This window comes from Perognathus longimembris, chromosome 8, assembly GCF_023159225.1.
Source record: "Perognathus longimembris pacificus isolate PPM17 chromosome 8, ASM2315922v1, whole genome shotgun sequence".
NCBI classification, from domain to species: domain Eukaryota; kingdom Metazoa; phylum Chordata; class Mammalia; order Rodentia; family Heteromyidae; genus Perognathus; species Perognathus longimembris.
The window spans coordinates 2101822-2123385 of NC_063168.1; the positions used below are offsets into that span (position 1 = coordinate 2101822).

The following is a 21564-nucleotide window of genomic DNA, read 5'->3' on the forward strand; positions in this document are numbered from 1 at the left end:
AGACAAATAAAGGGACTCGTCGACCCAGATTGCCTCTGGAGTGAAGATTTCCACCTCCAAAGTAGCTAGGATTATAGGCATGAGCCAGTGCCCAGCTCACTGACGTGATACTGGTTTATGGCTTACCTTGTTACTAGAAGTGCATGCACAAATCGCCTTGGGAACCAGCCCGATGGGAGAGAGACGCATGGGCGTTGGGAGCGGCCTGCTGGCCGTGGCTGTTCCGCGGGTCTAGACGACATTGGCTCACCAGGTGGTGGGTCCTGATGGGTGAAGAAAATACCCCTGGTACTTTGGCCCGGGTGATGAATGAGCTCCCTGTGTAACCCATAGGTCCGAGAGGGTTCCTTCTGCGACCGCGGGTTGGTGGAGGGTTTAGTAAGGACAGGGAGGCGTTCCGGGGAGCCTCGGGCTGGCTCCTGGGCCTTTGGGGGTTCAGAGCACTCTCTGTCAAGTGTAAGGTGTGCTAACGTGGCTGCCCAATCTGGACGCCAGTGTCACAGCATGAACCGTGGGTCCCCTTCTCGTTTGCAGACAAAACCAACTTCCTCCGCGTGGCCGACCTCCTCCACGTGCAGGTGGTGTCGGTGCGCGCGGAGAGCCACCCTCGGGACGCGTGGCTGCCGCGGGTGTACCGGGCGCCCGCCAGCCCACGGCTCCGGACGCTGGTGCGGCGCAGGCAGGCGGGGTGGGCGCCCTTCCCTCCGGGGCTTTCCAGGGGGAGGATGCTTCGCCCCGGCCGGACTCGGTGCCCCCTCCCGGAAGCTTGGAGCCGCACCCCGTCACCCCGTCACCGCCTTTCGCTCCTCGGGGGCGCGGGAAGGGTCCTCACACGGGACGCGTGGCTTCAGCCGAGAGAACCACGGGCTTCTAGAAGCTGGGTGGTGGTTTCTAGGGAGCCCAAGGACCGCAGAGCAGCTTTGCTCGTGGGGCCAGGACGGCTGCCGTCCTCCGATTCCAGCCGTTCCAGGCCCATCACGGTGAACGGGAACCGGATAGGATCGTAGTAGGACATTTTCATTCTGAAAACGAGCTCTTTTCTTTCCGGGGCTTGCTGCGTAGCATGGGTGGGCCTCGAACTTGTAATCCTCCCGCCTCCGCTGCCCGCGTGCCGAGGAGACGAAGGTATACCGCCGTGCTCACCTGACTCCAAGAAAGATAGGGCCGGGGGCGCAGCGTCGCCGGGCGGTGGTTGAGAGCAGCTGATGCCGCGTCTTCAAGGAGCCATTCACGGCGCTGCGAGCCGCGCCTCCCCGTCGGGCGCTGAAGGCCCCTCTGGCAGGGCGTGCTCGGCGGCCCGGCCCCCTTTGAGAAATCCCCGGCCCAGCCCCGTTTAGCCGCCCCCCCTCCCCGCTGCGCATCGGCCCTCACGACGGAGGCTTCGCTCTGGGCCTCTGTGGCGGTGCACACGCGGCTTCCTGAGCTCAGGGAAATGCTAAACCAGTCCCCTAAAAGGCCGGCGTGTGTGTCAACATGGAAGATGTTTCTAGAAGCTTTCTTAGTTAAGGATGTGACTTTTAGGGGGACCAAGTTGTACTGGACACTGAACATTCTCCCTGTCCCCAAAGGTGCTGTCCCCAAAGGAAGACCGCGGCTTCCCCCGTCCCTCACTCTGTCTTCATTTTCTTCTGGAGAGTAGGGATACGTGAGGCTCTGTAGGAGGTGGTGACTTTTAGGACCCAGTCATTCTGGAACCTTCTGTAGATGGTGCGTGTGTGTGCGTGTGTGTATGTGTGTGTGTGTGTGTGTGTGTGTGTAGGAGATGCACAGGAATAAAGCAGCCTGGTAGGGCTGGGGAGAGACTCCTATTCCTTTCAGTGAAATGGGGGATGACAGAGTCTCCCTCTCCCTCTTGGGCTAGGGTTTTCGTCTGGGTTTATGACGTCATCATCTTCATCAATGCCGTCTTCATCGCTCTGGATGAGAAGAACCCCTTCATCTCCCACGCGGAGTGGCTCTTCCTGTCTCTCTACGCGGCTGAGATTCTCCCGAAGCTGTACACGTGCGAGCCCAGGGCCTATTTCGGAAGGAAGCAGTTTTGGAACTGGTGAGCGTGGGCGTCCTGGGAGGAGAGGGCTCTCGGGGGGGGGGCACGGGGGGCTTCGCGGCCCGATCCAGGGGTGTGGCTGAGGGGCCACGCGCTCCGGCGGCCGCGTGCTGAGGCGTGACGTCACGAGCTCGGCCACCTGCTGAGGCGTGACGTCACCAGCTCGCAAGGGAGAGCCGTGAGTCCTCACGTCAGGCCGGGCTGCCGCGGCCCCGGCGTCACGGCGTTGGGAAGGGTTCTTAGGATATTCCCAGCGCCACTTCCGGCAGCCAGGGTGGAGTTTGGTGTCCACCACCCGCAGCCGTCAGCGTTCTGGATTACAGGTGGCTGTCCCACCGTCGGTACAGTTCTGAGCGTGGCTCCCTGCAGTGAGCGGCAGGGTTACAGGGACTTCAGGAGTTCTGCCGGGAGAGAGGGATGGAGACCTAACGCGTCTCCCGATAACACGGTCCTACGAGGCAACTCCTGCAGCTTCTGCGAGCCACTCCGGGGTTGGCCTGGGAAGCTCTTCCCGGGCTGGGCCTGGCGTCTCCCTGTGGGCATCGGCTACGGTGGGGGCTGGCGCATTGGGGGGGTCAGGCCCTGTGGGGCGCAAGTATTCCCATCACTGGCCCCACCTAAGAAGAGGACAGAGCAGCAGCGTTGGACCTTGGTGGGCGCTGCTCTAAGACAGGAACCTTGTTAGGAAGTGTGTGTGTGTGTGTGTGTGCGCGTGTGCGCGTGTGATCTTTATTGTGGAAGGCAGCTAGAGTGCTGTGGATGAGCTGACCACTAGGCATTCCTTCGTATGAATCTTAGCAGTAGCCCATGGCCGCCGATGGCCGTTAGTTCTATAACTCGACCCTGGCTTTGATGAAGGTGCTGGGTTCAGTTTCTCCAGAGCTCATCGGATCCTTCGCGTGATCGAGCCTTTCCCTTCACGCCTAACCACCTTTGCTCTTCCTGTTAGGTTTGACACGCTGATCATTAGCGCAGCCCTGCTGGCCACGGTGGCCAACGCGAGCATTCAGTCAGGTCGCTGCTCCCCGCCCTCCGCCTCCCCGCCTCCCGGGTCCCGGGTTCAGCAAGCCCTCCCGGTCGGCCATCCATCCATCCATCCATCCGTCCACGGCTTGAATTTGGGGGAGTTTTATTGAAAATATTCCCAAGGGTTGGGAATGCAGCCCCGTGGGAGGGCACTTTCCTAGCATGCGTGGATTCCTGGGTTCCATCCTGAGCAACACACACACACACACTCACACACGCACACTCACATGCACACTCACACACACATGCACACACGTTCTGGAATGATGGTGGCTTTGCTTTTGTTTTCATAGCTGTGCAGCATTTCTGAGATTTTATTTTATTTATTTATTTTTTGGCCAGTCCTGGGCCTTGGACTCAGGGCCTGAGCACTGTCCCTGGCTTCTTCCCGCTCAAGGCTAGCACTCTGCCACTTGAGCCACAGCGCCGCTTCTGGCCGTTTTCTGTATATGTGGTGCTGGGGAATCGAACCTAGGGCCTCGTGTATCCGAGGCAGGCACTCTTGCCACTAGGCCATATCCCCAGCCCCTAGCTTTTTTTTTTAAATTAAATTTTATTGACAAGGTGATGTACAGAGGGGGTGCCTAGCTTTTTGTTTTAAATAAGATTTTATTGCTATTAAGTTGTTGCACAGAGAGCGTACCATTTCACAGTTCAGAATTCAGGTAAAGCGTACCTTTCTCTTTTGGGCAGTGACACCCCTTCCTTCCCTTTCTCCTAATCCTCCCCCCGCCGCCCCCCCCCCCACCCCGCTTTCCACATAATTGCACAGTTCATTTTCACATAGTGTACGGTGAATACCACGATTGTGTTCCGTTCATTTACCCCTCCTCCGTCCCTATCTGTGCCCCCTTGGCCCCTCTAAAAGCAGAAAAAAAAAATAACCAACAAAAAAGGCATACACAAACAACAACACCAGCCTAACCTTTGCTGGTTATTTTGAAGATGGAGTCTCAGAGACTTGTCTGCCTGGGCTGGCCTCAAACTACAGCCCTCTGTGTCTCAGCCTCCTGAGTAGCTAGGAGTCCAGGTGTGAGCCACCGTACGTGGCAAGTTTCTTAGTGCTTAAACATAAAAAAGGAACACAGAATAGGATACGTTCCTAAGATGTGGGCCTGTCAGACTCCGGCGAGTCTTAGACTTACTTATTTTGTGACGGCACCGGGGCTTGAACGCAGGGACTGGCGCTCTCATTTGGTTTTATCTGCTGGAGGCTTGTGCCATTCCGCTTGAGTCACGCCTTTACTTCTGGCTTTTTGCTGGATAATCCGAGGTGGGAGTCTCTAGAAGTTGTAGCCCAGACTGTCTTCAAACTTGAATCCTCAGATTTCAGCCTCCTGAGTAGCCAGGTGTGAGCCATTGACTCCTGGCTGGGACTCACTGTAAGTGAGAGGCAGGGCGATAGGTCAGTAAGAGGCATTGGTTTCTAGGCACCATTTTAATAAAGTATGAACATTTATCACAGAGACATAGCTGGCGTAAGAAATGCCCCCAATCCGGTGCGCTAAGTGGTGACCATTCCCTTCCCCCTCCTCCACAGCGGGTATTCCAGCCCGCCTGTTCTCAAGGACACAGCGTCCTTCAGCTCAGGGCTCGGGCCTTCCTCACCGCCCTCAGCCCTCGGGTTCTTCACGTGGCTGGGGCACCGTCCCTGGTGGCGAGGGCGGTGTAGGGCCGAGCGGGACTCGATGGCTCCACATTGGGCGAGAGCGCTCCGCTAGGGTAGGCGCGGGAGCGAGGTGCCGGATGTGCTTTTCACTGGTAATGCTAAACGTAAATTCCAGAAGGCCAACCGCAAGCCATCCATTCTCCCCCCTCCCCACGCCTCTGCCCCAGGCGGCACCTGTGACTCTTCCTAGACGTAAACCTGTGTGTGCCTAGAGGCCAGTCATGGGGTGTGCCTGCAGAGCCCTCATTCGTGGCCCAGACGGAGGGAGAATCCACGCAAATGTCCTCGCCAAGTTCCTCCGACTTGGGCTGTCTGTCGTGGGTTTTGAGCGGTGCCTACATTCAGGTCCGCTCTGTCGGGAGGACGCGTCCCACGGAGGGGCTCCGGAGCGAGGGTGGACGGCCCCCTCCCCACAGACCGCGGGGGGGCTCCGGAGCGAGGGTGGACGGCCCCCTCCCCACAGACCGCGGGGGGGGGGGCTCCGGAGCGAGGGTGGACGGCCCCCTCCCCCACAGACCGCGGGGGGGGGTGCTCCGGAGCGAGGGTGGACGGCCCCCTCCCCACAGACCGCGGGGGGGGCTCCGGAGCGAGGGTGGACGGCCACCTCCCCACAGACCGCGGGGGGGGGTGCTCCAGAGCGAGGGTGGACGGCCCCCTCCCCACAGACCGCGGGGGGGGGGGCTCCGGAGCGAGGGTGGACGGCCCCCTCCCCACAGACCGCGGGGGGGGCCTCCGGAGCGAGGGTGGACGGCCCCCTCCCCACAGACCGCGGGGGGGGGGTGCTCTGGAGCGAGGGTGGACGGCCCCCTCCCCACAGACCGCGGGGGGGGCTCCGGAGCGAGGGTGGACGGCCCCCTCCCCACAGACCGCGGGGGGGGGGCTCCGGAGCGAGGGTGGACGGCCCCCTCCCCACAGACCACGGGGGGGCTCCGGAGCGAGGGTGGACGGCCCCCTCCCCACAGACCGCGGGGGGGGGGGTGCTCCGGAGCGAGGGTGGACGGCCCCCCTCCCCACAGACCGCGGGGGGGGGTGCTCCGGAGCGAGGGTGGACGGCCCCCTCCCCACAGACCGCGGGGGGGCTCTTCTGCTCTTCTGGTTGCCGTCGCGAGGGGCGGGCGCGGAGACCCCGGTGGAGCCCGCATCTGTGCACGTAGGTGAGCATGTCTGCTCTCTACAGTTCCAGGAAAGGACTCGTAGGGTCCAGAGGAAATGGGGTCAAAACTGTGATGGGGTGGCACCTTGCCTTCCCGAGGATGTGATGTCACGTAGGTCCCAAGGGACACATGTGTGACAGCGCCTGTGTCTCTCTGCCCACACTGGGCTCACTGGGACGTTTCCAGTGTTTTCGATTCTGATAGGAGAGAAAATGTTCTTGTGATCTGAAGATAAAGAAAATTCACCATTCATGAACATTTTGCATGATGTATATTTTTCTGCAAATAGTTTATTCACATCCGTGGTCCATTCCTCTATTTTGTTTTTCTCACAGTTGTTTTTATAGTTAATGAGTGTTTATGATGAGTGTGTGTGTGTGTTTGTGTGTGTGTGTGCTGGTACTGGGCTTGAACTTGGCCTTGCAGTCTTGCTTGGCTCTTTTTTTCCTTAGGGAAGGTGCTGTACCTCTAGAGTCACGCCTCTACTTCCATCTTTTTGCTGGTTAATTGGCGTTAAGAGTCTTAGCAGCTTTGTCTGTGCAGGCTGACCTTTTTAAAATCTTTTTTATTGTCAAAGTGATATACAGAGGGGTTACAGTTTCACACACAAGGCAGTGAGCACATTTCTGATCAAACGTGTTACCTCCTCCCTCATTTTCCTCCCACCTTCCCCCTCCCCCCCACCCCGCGTTGTGCAGTTGGTTTACAGCATATAGTTTTGTAAGTATCGCCGTCTGCGCAGGTTGACTTTGAACCACAATTCTCTGATCTCCTGAGTAGCTAGAATGCTAGTTCCTGGCCTATTTTATTTCCGATATGATTTGCAGGGATCTTTAGCCTGATAGTGAGTTGTATAAAGAGCCATGATTTTGTCCCATATTTGTGACTTTGCTTTTTTGTTTTTTGACACGCAGGCTTTTTTTTTGGGGGGGGGGCTATATAGGAATTTAAATGCGCTATGTAGTAAGCTTTGGTGCTCTTTTAGCTTTCTCTGCGCAGTCATGCCCTCCCCCTGTGTCTTCAGAGTTTTATTTTGGATGTTGGGCACGTGTTGCCCACGCCTGTCCGTCGGGGCGGCCGTCGGGGCCCCGGTGAGCGGCTGCTTCCGTCCTAGGTGGTCTACTACGTGTTGGCGATCGTCGGGATGGGAGTGTTCCACGGCCGAGTGCGCTTCTCGGGCCCCATCGTGAGCACGCCCGCCGCCTTGGCGTGCGGGAACCCCGCGCTGAGGGCGTCGGCCTTCGCCCCTTCGCCCGCGCCGGCTACTGCAGGAGCAACCTCAACGACCTGGCCTCCTCCTTCATCCTGCTCGCCCAGCTCACGGCGGTCAACCAGCGGCACGATATCCTTCCCGGGGTGCGGGGACCCGCGGGCGCCCCCGGGGGCACGGCTGGGCCTTGGCACCTCGGGGCGCGTGTTTCCGGACGGCGTGGGTCCTGAGCCTCCCACTCCTGGCCGGCGGCTTCGCCCGGGTGACGCACCGGGCCGCCACGTCGTGGCGGTCATCCTCGTGGTGAAGTGAGTTTCCTGCCGCCGGCTGGGCTGCTGGGGATCGGCTTCCTGGGCGTGGAGCCGCGGGTGCCTCCGCCCACTGGAGACAGGGCCGCGCCGGCGTCCAAGTGGCTGCCGAGCCGAGCGCGTGCCGGGGCCCCGGGGAGGGCGCAGGACCCCGGGGCGGGCGCAGGGCCCCGGGGGAGGGCGCAGGGCCTCGGGGGAGGGCGCAGGGCCTCGGGGAGGGTGCAGGGCCTCGGGGCGGGCGCAGGGCCCCGGGGAGGGCGCAGGGCCCCGGGGGAGGGCGCAGGGCCCCGGGGAGGGCGCAGGGCCCCCGGGGAGGGTGCAGGGCCCCGGGGAGGGTGCAGGGCCCCGGGGAGGGTGCAGGGCCCCGGGGCGGGCGCAGGGCCCCGGGGAGGGCGCAGGGCCCCGGGGGAGGGTGCAGGGCCCCGCGCCCGGCCCCGGGCTGGCCTCCGCCCCGTAGGCTCGAGCTCCTCCAGCTGCGGGGATTCGTGGGCACCTGAGGGCCGGCGGCGCTGCTTCCGCTCTCCCGTGGGCGGCCTGGCCTGTGGGGTGCCAGGGCAGGGGGCGACCCCGCGACGGCCCCCGGGGTTGGGACGCCCTGGCGATTCCTCTCCCTGGGCTCCCGGTCTGCCCTCGCCCTCGCCCTCCCCGCGGCAGGGCTAAGTGCTTGCGAGGCGGCGGGTGGGTGGGGGGGTCCCGTCCCTCGGAAGGGCTGTCCTTCCCGCCTCGCCCGCCGCGGTCTCCCGGGGGGCTTCCTCGTGGTGGCCCGGCGTGGAGCCCGCGGCCTCCGTCCCGGGGGTGACGGGCACCGCGTCCTCGTGTCACGGGAGGCCCGTCTGTGTCGCCCAGCGTCTTCGTAGCGTTCGTCCTGGAGGCCTTCTTCGTGGCCTACGCGCTGGAGAAGGGCGAGATGGAAACGGCCATCGAGAGGAAGATCCAAGAGCTGGGCGTGGGGCTGCGAGCGAGTGGCCGCCCGGGGCGTCGGCGGGGCCGGGCTCTGCCCCACGCGCCCCGCCTGCGCCCGGGCGCCTCGGGGCGGGCCCCGCGCCCTGGATGAGGCCAGGCAGAGCGCACGGGGCGGGGTGGGGTGAGGGCCCCCCCCCCCCCCCCCCCCCCCCCCCGCCAAGGTCCCTCTCTGTCCTGGGAAGGATGACGCGCAGGATGAGCCGCCCCCCGGCCCAGCCGTGGGGGAAGCTGTGTCCTCGGGGCGCCCTGCCTGGGGTCACCCTGAGGTCTGATCATGAAAATAAATACAAGATAACTGACACACACACACGTCTAATCTGATCGGGCCACGTCTCCAGTGCGTATAGAAAAGCTTTTCATTTATTTTTATATGTGATCTTGCTATTTTATTAAACTCATCCTGTGTTGAACAAATGAACTACGAGTATAAAGGTGTATGACCCAGCAAGGTAGCTTTCTAATGCAGTGCTTACTGAAAACATGAATGCGGAGATAGAAATGTCTCAGTCAGGGTGGTGGGGGGGGTGGGGCTGGTGTGTGTGTTCTCAGAGCTTCTTTCATTTAAAATGTAGCTACCACTGCAGCACAATTTTGAGTAAATCGCTCTCTAAGGACACTTGATATGCTCCTCTAAGAACTGAAGTGAGATTTCCATTATTTATCTGAGAAAAATCTGTGTTCACGTACATCTGTAACATGGAATTTGCCACCTTGGCCATTTTTAAGTTGGAGTGCAGTCGTGGTAATCACTCTAAGTCGGATTTCTGTCACTGTGACACAATACCCGAGACAACCTATTATAAAAGCTTGCTTTGATCCAGGGCTGACTGGGCTCTGGTCCTCTGGCTTGTGACAGTCCGCGCAGCACGGGAGGCAGTGCCGGAATGGACGAGCTGCTCGCTTGATGGGGGTCAGGAAACAAGAGGTGAGGGAGGACACCGAGGCCCTGCTAGCCCAATGACCTGACTTCCTTCCTTTAGGCCTTAACGCCTAAAGCCTCTACCAGCTCCCGACAGCGTGGAGGCAGGAGAGATTAGGGAAAATGAAGAGTAAACAGCTGCCAGGAAGTTCAAAAATAAACAACTTAAGCTTAAAAGCAAATGTAGGAGACATTGGTCTATCTACTTCCCCTAAGATTAAGGGACCGAGGTCATTTTAGAGGAAAGTGAGGCCCGATGAAGGTAACTCAGAAGCACTGTCTTCTACCTGGAGGGACCTCACCTCAAGAATGAACATGTTTGGCACAATGCAATCCTTCCTGAGAGGTGCGTTCCTCACCTCAACAATTAACATCTGTTTGGTGGCAAGATGTATCCCTTCCTGAGAGAAATGAGTGCCCCCCTCCAAATCAAAGGGTGGGCCCCAAACATAAAACATCAATAATGGTAAACAAGAGCCGGCAGCTTAGAAAGTAACACCACCAAGAGTAAGTCAGAGCAAAATACACCCATCTACATAACTTTAAGTCAGACCCCCCGCCTTTATCATATAAATACTGCTGATGCCAAAGAGCTGTGTGTCTCTCTCCCTTTGAGAGCACCCACCCTGCCTTTCTGCTTCTGTCTGCTTGCCCGCTTATTTACTCACTAAAGCTCGGCCAAGTTTTTCTCCTTCCTTCCTTCCTTCCTTCCTTCCTTCCTTCCTTCCTTCCTTCCTTCCTTCCTTCCTTCCTTCCTCCCTCCCTCCCTCCCTCCCTTCCTTCCTTCCTTTCTCCCTCCCTCCCTCTCCCTTCTCTCTCTTTCTCCCTCCCTCCCTCTCTTTTTTTCTTTCCTTCTTTCTCTTTCTTTCTTTCCCTTCCTTCCTTGCTTGCTTTTCTCTTTCTCTTTCCCTGTCTTTTCCCCAACTACGCTTCAAGATTAAGAATCTATCCATTCATGGACATACATTTAGTTGAACTTGATCCACATTAGGTCATTATGAAGTAAACCTGTTTATATATATATTTTTTTCATGTGTGAATCCTTTGGCTGGGAAGAATGTCGGAGTTAGTGCCAATCAATGACTACTCAAACTGCTGTTTTTCAACGGACTCCTGCTCCCCTCTGGCCACCAGGGGGCGACGCAACCCCGCCATCGTCTGCAGGCTTGGGTGGAAGGGGAAGTGGAGGGCCTGGGGCAAGGATGGCCACTTTTCTTCCGGGCCCTTACCTGGTATTCCAGTGAAGTAAGTGCCCTGCATTTGGACAGAGGGCTCCAGCTGGGTCCTTCAGTTCCTAGTCGACCGGCAGCGGCTGAGCGGCCTGCTGAGCACGCGCAGGCCGAGCCTGGCTGAGGCCGGTCCAGGGGAACCGTTTCCCCCTCCGCCTCCGCTGTGTGGTGAGAGATGGCACCAGCGACGATGACGGACTCCTCATGTGGTAGATCCGTGCCAGCAGGGGGCCACCCAGCCCAAGGTTCAAAAGGAAACCAGGCCTGGATTCTGCAAGCCAGTGACGGGCTCCGTGGTAGAGGTGGGTTCGTACGAAGCACGGCTGAATAGTGTTGAGAAGACAGGACGAGGGGCATGGAGGACCTCGAATCTAGGCACAGAGGTCATGTCTCAGGTGTGCTTGTGTGCCGTGTCCAGTGCCAGCTGTGGAGGTCAGGGATGTCCGAGGGGGAAAGGCATTTTAGAATCACTGCTGTAGGGCAGATAATGCCCTCCACGGTGTGGCAGTGACCTAGTACGAATGGGAAACGCTGAAAGACTGGGCGGAGGTCTGTGCAGTCAGAGCCCGAGCACTCGGGGCGAGCTGTGGTACTTACTGAGACGCACTGAGGCGTGTGTTCATCGGGAATCTCATCTCACAGTGATGCGAGGCGGACGCCGCTGTGCCTCCACCCCAGCTTGGCATCTTCCAGTCTCTCAGGGTCAAAAGCCTCTTGTCTCTCACGCTGTGTGTGTGCAGTCCAGACAACCACGCCTCTAGGAGGGTGATCGCTTAGTACTGGGCGCACGGGCAAAACCAGGACTGTTCGGCCCAAGAGTTTACAACAACTGTAGACTGAGTCCCCCACGCTGTGCGCTCAGACTGCAGCTTAAGTGGAGAACCTGGGCCACGCTGCGGACCAGCTGCTCACGTGAGCCACGCACGTGTTTCAGCAGTGACAGCGACCGGCTGCGGCTGACACAGGACATGGAACGGGCCCGAAGCGTGCTCAGTGGAGACAGAAGCCCGGTCGGCTGCCATCTGTGAACTGGTGTTTGATGATGCAGCACCTTTATTTTCTTCAACTCAGTTTCCTTTGAAAACAGCTTGCTTTCAGAAAGAAAGAATTCTACAAATCTGGATCTTCTTCTTGAACTCGGGGCCTTGTGCTAGGCAGGCACTCTACCACCGAGCTAGGCCACTAGCCCTGGCCTTGCTTATTCACACGAGGTTGTTTAAACATGAGCACTGACTTGTTCATCTGATGAGGTCTGAACCTGCACTAGTTCAACTGCTTAGTTGAGTGTGTAAGTGACCATTTGAGTCACACTTTTTATTTTCAAAATAAAAGCATATTTTATGATCCTACCCCAGTAATTTACCCACAGTGAACTTGCACGCAAGAAAACTGTGAAATCAATAAACTGTCTAATAAGGGACAGGAGAAATTATGGTACATTCATGTAGGGAAATGGTGTATAGCTGGACCCATCGAGTAGATATATGGATAAGAAAAGTGTACAGTGCTATAGTTCACACTTGCTTGTGAAAGAAACAATAAGTTGTATCAATGCTTAGCATAATTAAAAATGTATCTGAAAGCAGTATCATGAAGCTTAATGAATAGAAGAACTCCCAGCAAAGCAGAACCTCACTGCCAATACCACACTATGCAGCTCTTCTTAGGGTGCAGGTCATTGCAAGAGAAAAACAACTACCAAAACAGAGTGAAAATAACAAGCACAGCTTTACTTTCTTCATGAGTTAATTCAGAAACTTCAGGAGTCAAGTGAAAAGCTTTGCACAGAAATCAAAAGGTTTCATGTATTTAAACTATCAGCTAGAAAAAGGAAGGATGGGATATCTAAGTTAAAACAATGACCAGCTGGGCTCATGTCTGTAACCCTAGCTACTCAGGAGGCTGAGATCGGAGGATCATGTTTGAAGCCAAAGTCTATGAGACACTTATAGCCAATTAACTTTCAAAAAGTTAGAAGTAAAACTGTGGCTCAAGTAGCAGAGCTAGCTTGCCCTGAACAAATAAGCTCAGGACAGTGCCCAGGCCCTGAGTTCAAGCTCCAGGACCAGCACAACAAAACAAAACAAAACACCACCAACAAAAACCCACAAATAATTTAGTCATAAATACTGAAATTAATGCAGCTAAAAAAAACTAGTAGACCTTTGTCCACTTACAGATGACATTTTAAAGACATGTCAAAAGCCATTTAAAGCCTTATAAATTAGAGCACAAAGAAGTTTAGACTCTTCATGTCAAGAAACTGTTCAAGGGCTGGGATGTAGCTCAGTGGCAAAGCACTTGCCTAGCAAGTGCAACGTCCTGTGTTGGGGTCTGGACGACCCCTTTCTCCCCCCACGGGGAGAATGGTAACCACAAAATCTATGAAAGAGCAGTCGGCCTGGCCCTCCGCCAGCGGAAGGCCAAAGGCGTGCTCACATGGGCAAGCGCTAAGTTGAGGAAAGGTTGCTGAAGCCTCCCCTCCCCCCAGTCCCCTCACATGTTACCAAGGGCGGAGGCGAAAAGGAAGGCATCAGGGACACGCTGCGGTGGTGGGAAGCGTCTCAAAGACTTTAATATGGAAGGGCACTTATATAGAAGTAATGGCGGGAAGGAAAGGGGGCTGGCCAAAGGGCCAGTCATAGGCTAAGGACCATGTCCATCAAGTGACATCATGAAACTTCCTTTGTGGGCGGGACAACCCCATCATGGTGGCACGCACGTGTTCACCTCCCAAGGGGCGGAGGCTTTCTCTTCCTGTTGAGGCCGGAAGGTGGGAGGGGCTCCTTCCCATTGTCCCAGGGCTGGGGGGAAGGACAGCCCCCAACAGTCCTGGGTTCAATCCCCAGTACCAAAAAAGAAAACACAAAAAAATACAGTTAAAAAAAACCAAAAAAACCCAACCAAAGAAACTGTTCGAGAGACATATGATAAATGGAAGTATCTGTTTCCTATGCAAAGGACTCTTACAAATTAAAGTAGAACAATACAAATGGAAAATGGACAAAGGAAAGAGTTCTCAGCCAATAACACACACATAACTAAAAAAGATATATCTGGCCAAATTCATAGAATAAATGCAAATTAAGACTGTAAGAAGCCAGACTCTGGTGGCTCATGCCTGCAATCCTAGCTACTCAGGAGGCAGAGATCAGAGAACTGTGGTTCAAAGCCAGTCCAGGTAGGAAAGTCTGTGAGACTCTTATATCCAATTAACCTCCAGAAAACTGGTAGTGGCAGTGGTAGAGCGCTAGCCTTGAGTAAAAGAAATCTGGGACAGCGCTGAAGCAAGCCCCATGGCCAACAACAACAAAAAGGGTGTGAGGCAATGTGATTTTTCAACTGGCAAATCGCAAGCATAGTGGCAGTTATCTGTAATTAGATATACCATAATTAAATGTAGCCAGCTGGATATGAGCAGTTCAAACCTGGCATCCTAGCTACTCAAGAGGCTGAGACTGGGAGAATGGTGGTTTGAATCCAGCCCAGGCAGAAAAAGTTCATGAAATACCTTTTCAAGCTGGGCTTGGTGGTGCTTTCCAGATGTCTAGATTCCAGGAAGCCTAACATAGGCGGATGGTGCCCAGAGGTACATCAAAACAGGAAGTGAGACCCTATCTCAAATTAACCAGCAAAAACCAGGGCTAGAAGCATGGCTTCAGTAGGAAGAGTGCAGCCCTAAGTTCAAACCCACCACCATCATTTTATATGGAGTTACATTTTCCATAACACATTCAATGAAAGCAGAATTATGAGAGTTGTATAAAAAGGACAACATATAGAAATATCCATCGAATGCTTTTGGAGATTCACAGACAGTGGGTCTCGGTGCAGAGGACACTGTAGAAGTAGTTCACCTCACACTCCGGTACTGTGGATGGGCTCAGATGTTTTCAGGAAGGCCTGCGCAGGCTGAAGGGCCCTTCCAGCTCTAAAGTCAATAAAAGCAGTAGTGTACTTGCCTAGCAAGATCAAGGCCTTGAGTTCAAAACCCCAATACTGCCCCCGCCCCCAAATTATTGCCAAGATTATAGAGATTTTCCACTGACATAAAAACCTTAAATTTGGAAGGGACAATGTTATGTTGGCCCAAATTTGGCTTAAAAGGTCAGTGTTTGCAATGTGTGTGTGTGTTTTGCTGGTCCTGGGGCTTGAACTAAGGGCCTGGGTGCTGTCCCTGAGCCTCTCTGTGCTCATGGCTAGCGCTCTACCACTTGAGCCACAGCGCCACTTCCAGCTTATTTTGTTATGTGGTACTGAAGAATCGAACCCAGGGCTTCATGTATGCTAGGCAAGCACTCTTGCACTAAGCCACATTCCCAGCCGCACAGTGTGTTTTCTGGGGAAAGTTCACATGCATTGTCACAAATGCTTGCATGCCTGGAAGGATCCACAGGTCAGCTGCCTCACAGGAACCTCCCACTGTGTCTATTTTGTTGGGGTACTCGTTACAACGAAGTCACATGGATCCATGTTATGGACTTTATTTGTAACAAACACATAAATAATGTGAAAAATAAAATCAGGGTTTAAAATGAGAGGTTGGTATTTACAAAGTGACGCTGGTGAGAGTCCACATCTGTATTTCACTTTCTGAAACGCTTATATTCCAAGAGCAGCACAATTAGCCTGTGACGCAGGGTCCGGATCTTGTTTGAATAGTGCTGCTGAAACAGGCTCTTCAGCTGCTGGTGCAACAAACCCAAAGATGGGAGATGGTCACAGTCGGGTATATTCAACATGGTGTGGAAGAACTCCTCCCACATCTCCAGATGAGGAAGCCTGAGGAGACAAAGCATCACCAGTGGATCAAACACAGGCTTCCGTCCAGCACACCACAACCACTCACTCACACATCTGACTCCTGCGGGGCTGCACGGTGAAAGGGGGCAGTTCCCACCTGAACACAATTTACTGAACAGCGAGTGGAAGCACTGCCAGGCACAGAGGCTCAAGCCTATATTCTTAATTACTTGAGGGCAGAGATTGAGGGATTGTGGTTTGAGGACAGCCCAGACATAAAAGAAGCTTATGAGACTCCATGTCAAACAATGGCTGGACACAGGAGTGCATACCTGTTACCCCAAACCATGAAGGAAGCCCAGCCACGGCTGGGTGCAGTGGCCTGTGCCTGTCATTCCCAGCGATGACATGGGGAAGCCGAAGCAGAAGGGCCAGGCAGACGGCAGACAGGCCGCGCTGCTCTGAGTGCTCGGCGTAGAGTCCCAGCCGCCGCAAAGCTGCAGACCCTTCTCACTATTCGGCTACATAGACGAGTTGGCTTTTTGGGCTATTTAAAGGTAGCTCGTCTGATTTCGGGGTGTTTGGCTATAATTCATTTCGTCAAGCTTGTCCCACTTAATCCATTATGCAAAAGGTAAAGGTAAAATCTTTGCTTTATTACACTTTATTTAGTCTTTCAACTTTCCCTTACGGTACTATAGCTCTAAATGTAAATTTTCTGTCACCTATACTAATTTAGGTGTAAATGGTTTGACTTAAAACTGAGTTGTAGTTGAGTTGATAAAATAATGGGCTAGTAATAGTTCAAAGCATTCAATATTTGAAATCTTCTGAGTGTAAGTCAGATGCTTTATTTAAGCGACACTTTGGTTAATCCAAGTGCAGTTTCCAGATGCCAGGTATAGATTCATAATAGCTACCCCCAAGGAGCATGGGCCCGGAGCGAGAAGGGTAGGCCACGTGGGCAGGTTGCTGGTTTCACGGAGGATGGTAGATTAAGGGCCACAAAGCCGCAGGGGATATCCATATGGACAAGGCCTGACGAAATAGGATGGACTAATGGGGTTTGAAGGATTAGGTTTGACAAGCATTATACTAATGGACTAGATAATATTCGTAGTGAATAAGATGTAATGTGGATAAAACATAGAATGTAAATGTACTTTAGGTAATGTGTTGTACATGCTTGTAAGCATGGTCTAGTGAACTGTGTGTGGAACAACAATATAATGGTTTATGTATGATTAATCATAGAAATGCATAGGCCTTTTTAAAGAGCACTAGAAGAAAATGTAAAAAGCACATAAAATTAAACCTGAGAAGAAAGTTTAAAAAGTTTTTGATTCCTGAAGTACAGAGAATAGTTTAAGTAAGAATTCCAGCTTTGGGAGTTGGTGGAAGGATTATATCTTTTCCCTGATGTTTTAAGAAGTCATGGGTAGGGGCTGGGGATATAGCCTAGTGGCAAGAGTGCCTGCCTCGGATACACGAGGCCCTAGGTTCGATTCCCCAGCACCACATATACAGAAAACGGCCAGAAGCGGCACTGTGGCTCAAGTGGCAGAGTGCTAGCCTTGAGCGGGAAGAAGCCAGGGACAGTGCTCAGGCCCTGAGTCCAAGGCCCAGGACTGGCCAAAAAAAAAAAAAAAAAAGAAGTCATGGGTGTAGGCCGAATTGAGCTGATTTGCCAGTAGTTGCTAAGATTAGTCCTAATAGAGGGAAAGTGGAGTCTAGATTTAGTAAGTATAGTTGTTAAAGTTCTCATCAATTAAAATTATTAAATACCCATGCTATGGATAAAACAAATCCAGTATCTCCAACACGGTTACAGATAATAGCTTGGAGAGCTGCAGTGTTAGCAGGAAGAATGTAAAATAAAATGTAGCTGTTTTAGTCTTCCTGCAGAGACTGAACCTTACCTATGTATGGTACATGGAATTTCATGAAATTATTACCAACTGCTTTTTTGTTCTTGTGGGGAGAGTAAGGAGAATCCAAGTGTAAGTTTTTTTTAAAGTATCAATACGACAATTTCCAATAAGTTGTGTGTATGAGTGCGCTTTCCTGTGTAAGTTTTTATACCTCAAAACGTGAAAAGAAGGAAGTGTAAGTGATATAAGGAACACAGCACCGGTAGTGCACTGACAGGTGCTACGTGGGGAGAGGCAGCCACAGATCAATCATAAACGTTCTTGCAATTTTGTAGATCAGAACAAACTGTCAGAGAACTAAAGTCACAGAAGGATTGGACTTAAAAACGTGTCCTACAAGAGAAAGCTGTTTCCTCCTCCTGTATAATTTTCAAAGCACCTCCATTATTTCCTTTGCCTCTTATAAGAAACATTTGAGGTGGCGCTGTGGCTCAAGTGGTAGAGCGCTAGCCTTGAGCAAAAGAGCTCAGGGACAGCACCCAGGCCCAGAATTCAAGCCCCACAAACGATCCAAAAACAAACAAAAGAAACATTTGAGGAAGGATCTGCATTACTCCCATTTACTGAGACAAGAAAACACTTGAGAAAACCTTGAGGCTCAGTGAACACTAGCTGAGTCCTCCCCTCCCTCTAGAAACACTAGAGTTCACAGTATCCAACCACGCAGCTGGCACTTTCTGCAATGCCATTCAGCTCTGCTTGTCCCTCTGGCCCTTTTTATGTAGTGCTGGGGATGGACCCCAGGGCCTGTTGCGTGACAGTCAAGGGCTCTAACTGAACTACGCCCCAGCTCTTGGCTGCTCCATGTGACCTGCTCACTTCCTAATGACGGCATTGAGCTGTCACCTCACTGCCGAAGACACAGGTTTTCCATGCAGCAACAGAACTCCTTTTTCTGCCAGACAGAATCCACCCTTCTGCTCTAGTTATTCTTTTCAGTGTCACACTAATGCCAATCCCTACCTTCTAAAAAGACCTTCGGGCTTCCAGACACCTCCTACATTTTTCACTCTCATGTAAGTGCCAAAGAGCATGCAGTATACTGTTGCGGCAACTCCAAAGTAATCAATCTGTGGAGAAAGCACAGGTGCATGTCACTCAATGGTAATTTGCGCATGATCCTATAAAGAAGTAACTTTAACTTGGGTGCTAAGTTCTATAACCATAGGGCTGAAAGGATCTCTGAAAGCTGCTGAATTGCCCCACTGCCTGAAGCTTCCACGGGAGATCAACAACCTTGCCTCCCGAGGTGGCCCCTGCCAAAGCTCTGTTCTTCTTGGCCTAGTGTTCTTCTCAAGCCTTTGATTCTGTTTCATGTGGCAAATAAAACCGTCTAATCCTCAGTTTGGTAGTTCTAACTCCCTCCCCTGGGATTGTGGTGGTTGTTTTCTGACTGCTCCAGGGCCTCTGGGTATACGATGTGTTTATGACTGAAAAGAACCCTCCACTGTGGTCCAAGTCTGTGGAATAACAGATTGTCTGTCCCCCTCCATGCCTGAGGAGACGCTAGTTTAATTAGCATGTGCGCAGCTGAAGGCCCCACTGGCAGTCTAATTATGGCTCCTGAAAAGTCATCGTTTCGACCCATCTGGAACCTGGGTAGCAGATTTTGTGACCCTAGGTTCAAACTTTACATTTGTCCTAGTCAGTATTTTCTTTACTGGATGGCTACCCATGGTGGAAGTTGTGACGTGTTCCTTAAGGATAAATAACAGTGACCCATTCCTAGCCATCTTTTGGACGCGGTAATCTGGGAGGACATCTGGTGGCACCATCTATAGCGTCAGTTCCACCTTCTTGCCTGTGAGAACAGCGAGGGACATGCAGCACTGGCTCAATTCTGCCTACGGGCAGTAGGCTGGGTCTCCCGGCTAATCCTGGCCCCAAAAGGAAACCAAGCCGCTCTCATCTACAGATCAAGCTGCATCCTGGCAGCATGACTTCCTTTCCAAGAGTTCACAGACCTTTCCTTCACCTGTTAAAGAGACCACTTCAAACTAAGTAGAACCCCAAATTCATTTTGAAAATCTAATGAGAGAGCTAGAGGAAAATGTTCTCGAGGCTCTTGTTTTACTCCCATACCTGGTAGTTCCATGGCTTGTTACTGAGCATTTCTGTACACTGAAAACCAGAAGTTCCACACTTGGCTGTAAATGCAGTTCCTTTTGGAAAAAGTCTCATATCTATACTCTGCCCCAGGTCAATCAGTGCCAAGCCAGCAGCTAAATCATCATCATTATCTTGTTCCAAAAATCTAGATTAAACAAAAACAAGGGCCAAGATGCATGAGCACCAACAGCAAATGGTTGCTAGAGAAGCGTGAAGGAGGCCGGTCGCAGTGCACTTGCCTGTTTCCCAGGATGAAATTGTCTGGCTTAACGTCTCCATGAATGATCTCACAGCTGTGGACCTGCTCAATCATGTGGAGCATTTTCATAGCAAAGGAGATGACCAGAGCCTGGGGCATCACTTTTTCGGGCGTATTTTTATAGAGGTTAATGGCGTTCTAGAAACAATGCAAATGACATCCTGAGTTGGTCGTGTAGGAATTTCAAGTCAAAAGGGATTTGCCTCACCCCCCTGGTTCAGCAAAAATTCCAACTACAAAACATAGGTGCAAGGCTTAAAGGAGAATTGCACTTCTAATTCATGACCATATCATGAAAACGAAACACTTACTAATAATGTTCCACAGCTGTAGAGTTCTCCTATTAAGATGCTGCCATTCTGGAATAAGTGGGCAGAATAGAACTTGATAATAGACTCCATGGTTGGCTTTAGTCTCTCAATGAGCTGGGTCCCAATGTAGAATTCCCAGGGCTTAGCAGGCTTCTGGACCTGCAATACAAATCAGATAATGGCATTCATATCCCATCTCACATTCTGGAAAGGATACCAAGAAAGCAACATCCATCCATCCCAATACAGGACATGGTATAGAAAGCGATGATAAGCTATGAACTGTTTTGCAACATGGGGCTGACTACTACAAGATCATTTTAGTGGCAAGGCAATTCTGAGTCTTCACAGGATAGCTCTTATGAAACTGTTCACCTCAGATCTCAATGAAAACACAGTGTAAAGGGAAAAGAGGCAAGTATCTTTTGCTATAAAATCCACTTCTATATTGGCTTAAGCAATAACCTACTGGGATCATTTACCTTTAAAATACATTTCTGCTTATTTTTAGCCCCATTCACATCTCCAAGGGTAGCTTCATAGACCTGGGCAAAAGCTCCATCTCCAAGAAGGTAATTGACGTAGACCAGCGAAGAACCTTGGGAGAAATGTGTTTAAATGACAAAAAGGCTCAAATCATTAATGACTATATCACAATGAAGAATCTGTGCAAGTTTTCTTGGTATTCAACTGCTCTAGTGAATAAAAACAGATATCATCCCTTGGGAAAGGTCTAGAAAAAAGTGAAAGAAAGACCTGGCACCAAAGTGTCCTCTAAGCCAATCTCTGGCGCAGAGGTGTGAGCGCAGCTCTGAAGGCTCAGGACGCTGAGCTGCGAGGCCCTGGGCACGTGCTCCAGCTCCCGTCACGGTTTAAGACAGGAAGCCTGTGCTTCCTGCTTCCTAGGACCTTCTAAGATGTCAGTGAGAACGTGGAAAAACCTTCTGCGAAAATCAAATGAACTCTTGGGACAATTTATGTGTTTTTACAGCAGAATAAAAAGGACCAAGTTCTGTATATTCTATATCCAGTTGCCCTAGGGTTAACTTTTTCCTTGGGGGTGGGGGGGGTGGTAGTGTCCTGGAGCTTGAACTCAGAGCTTGTGCACGGTCCTTCAGCTTTTCTTTGCTCAAGGCTAGTGCTGCACCACTTAAGCCACAGCTCCACTTCTGACATTTTTGGTAATTAGCTGGAGATGAGTCTGCCTGGATTTCCTGCTTGGCTGGCTACAACCACAATCTTTAGATCTCAGCCTCCCGAGTAGCTAGAATTACAGGTGGGAGCCACTAGAGCCTGGCCTCTTAACTATTACAAAACTATGGCAGGCTTGTCACAAATAAAGATCTATAGTATGTTACTATTTACTAAATGCCACCCTTTCTTTCTTCAGGTTTCACCAGTTTCCCTATGAGTTCCAGGATATATTATTTTTAGCATCTCATATACACGTTGTCAATTTTGCACAGACAAGTAAGAGTTCCATGTTATAGTCTCCATATTAATTCTTACCCAGTTGCAATTCAGTCTTGGGCTTGATGGCTGGAAGTTTATACTGGTATTCAAAGGTATTTGGATAGGAACTCACTCGTTTAGAAAGCCCAGATAAAAGGTTGAGAATCAAGTCATCATCCCATGGGTTTTCAACTGTAAACTCTTAAGAGAAACAAGAACAAAAAAAGGAACATG

At 52.3% G+C, this 21564-nt stretch overlaps 2 protein-coding genes across 3 annotated transcripts in view; one reads left to right on the top strand and one right to left on the bottom strand.

The window, feature by feature from the left end:
- LOC125356799 (two pore calcium channel protein 1-like) overlaps positions 1-8468 on the top strand; it is a 29183-nt gene extending 20715 nt beyond the window's left edge. The window contains 8 exon segments of the mRNA XM_048353506.1: positions 535-679; positions 1862-2047; positions 2997-3123; positions 7011-7136; positions 7139-7238; positions 7346-7381; positions 7384-7414; positions 8261-8468. Coding sequence (XP_048209463.1) covers positions 535-679; positions 1862-2047; positions 2997-3123; positions 7011-7136; positions 7139-7238; positions 7346-7381; positions 7384-7414; positions 8261-8468 — 959 coding nt within the window.
- Positions 8469-14996: 6528 nt separating this feature from the next.
- Positions 14997-21564, bottom strand: part of Bub1 (BUB1 mitotic checkpoint serine/threonine kinase) — a 37799-nt gene continuing 31231 nt past the window's right edge. For both annotated transcript variants that reach the window (XM_048352313.1, XM_048352312.1), the window contains exons 19-25: positions 21388-21531; positions 20361-20476; positions 19879-20037; positions 19548-19705; positions 19282-19453; positions 18163-18269; positions 14997-15307 (exon numbers count right to left, since the gene is read on the bottom strand). In XM_048352313.1, the coding sequence (XP_048208270.1) occupies positions 15112-15307; positions 18163-18269; positions 19282-19453; positions 19548-19705; positions 19879-20037; positions 20361-20476; positions 21388-21531 (1052 nt within the window). In that variant the 3' untranslated portion in view covers positions 14997-15111. The remainder of the gene's footprint in view (positions 15308-18162; positions 18270-19281; positions 19454-19547; positions 19706-19878; positions 20038-20360; positions 20477-21387; positions 21532-21564) is intronic.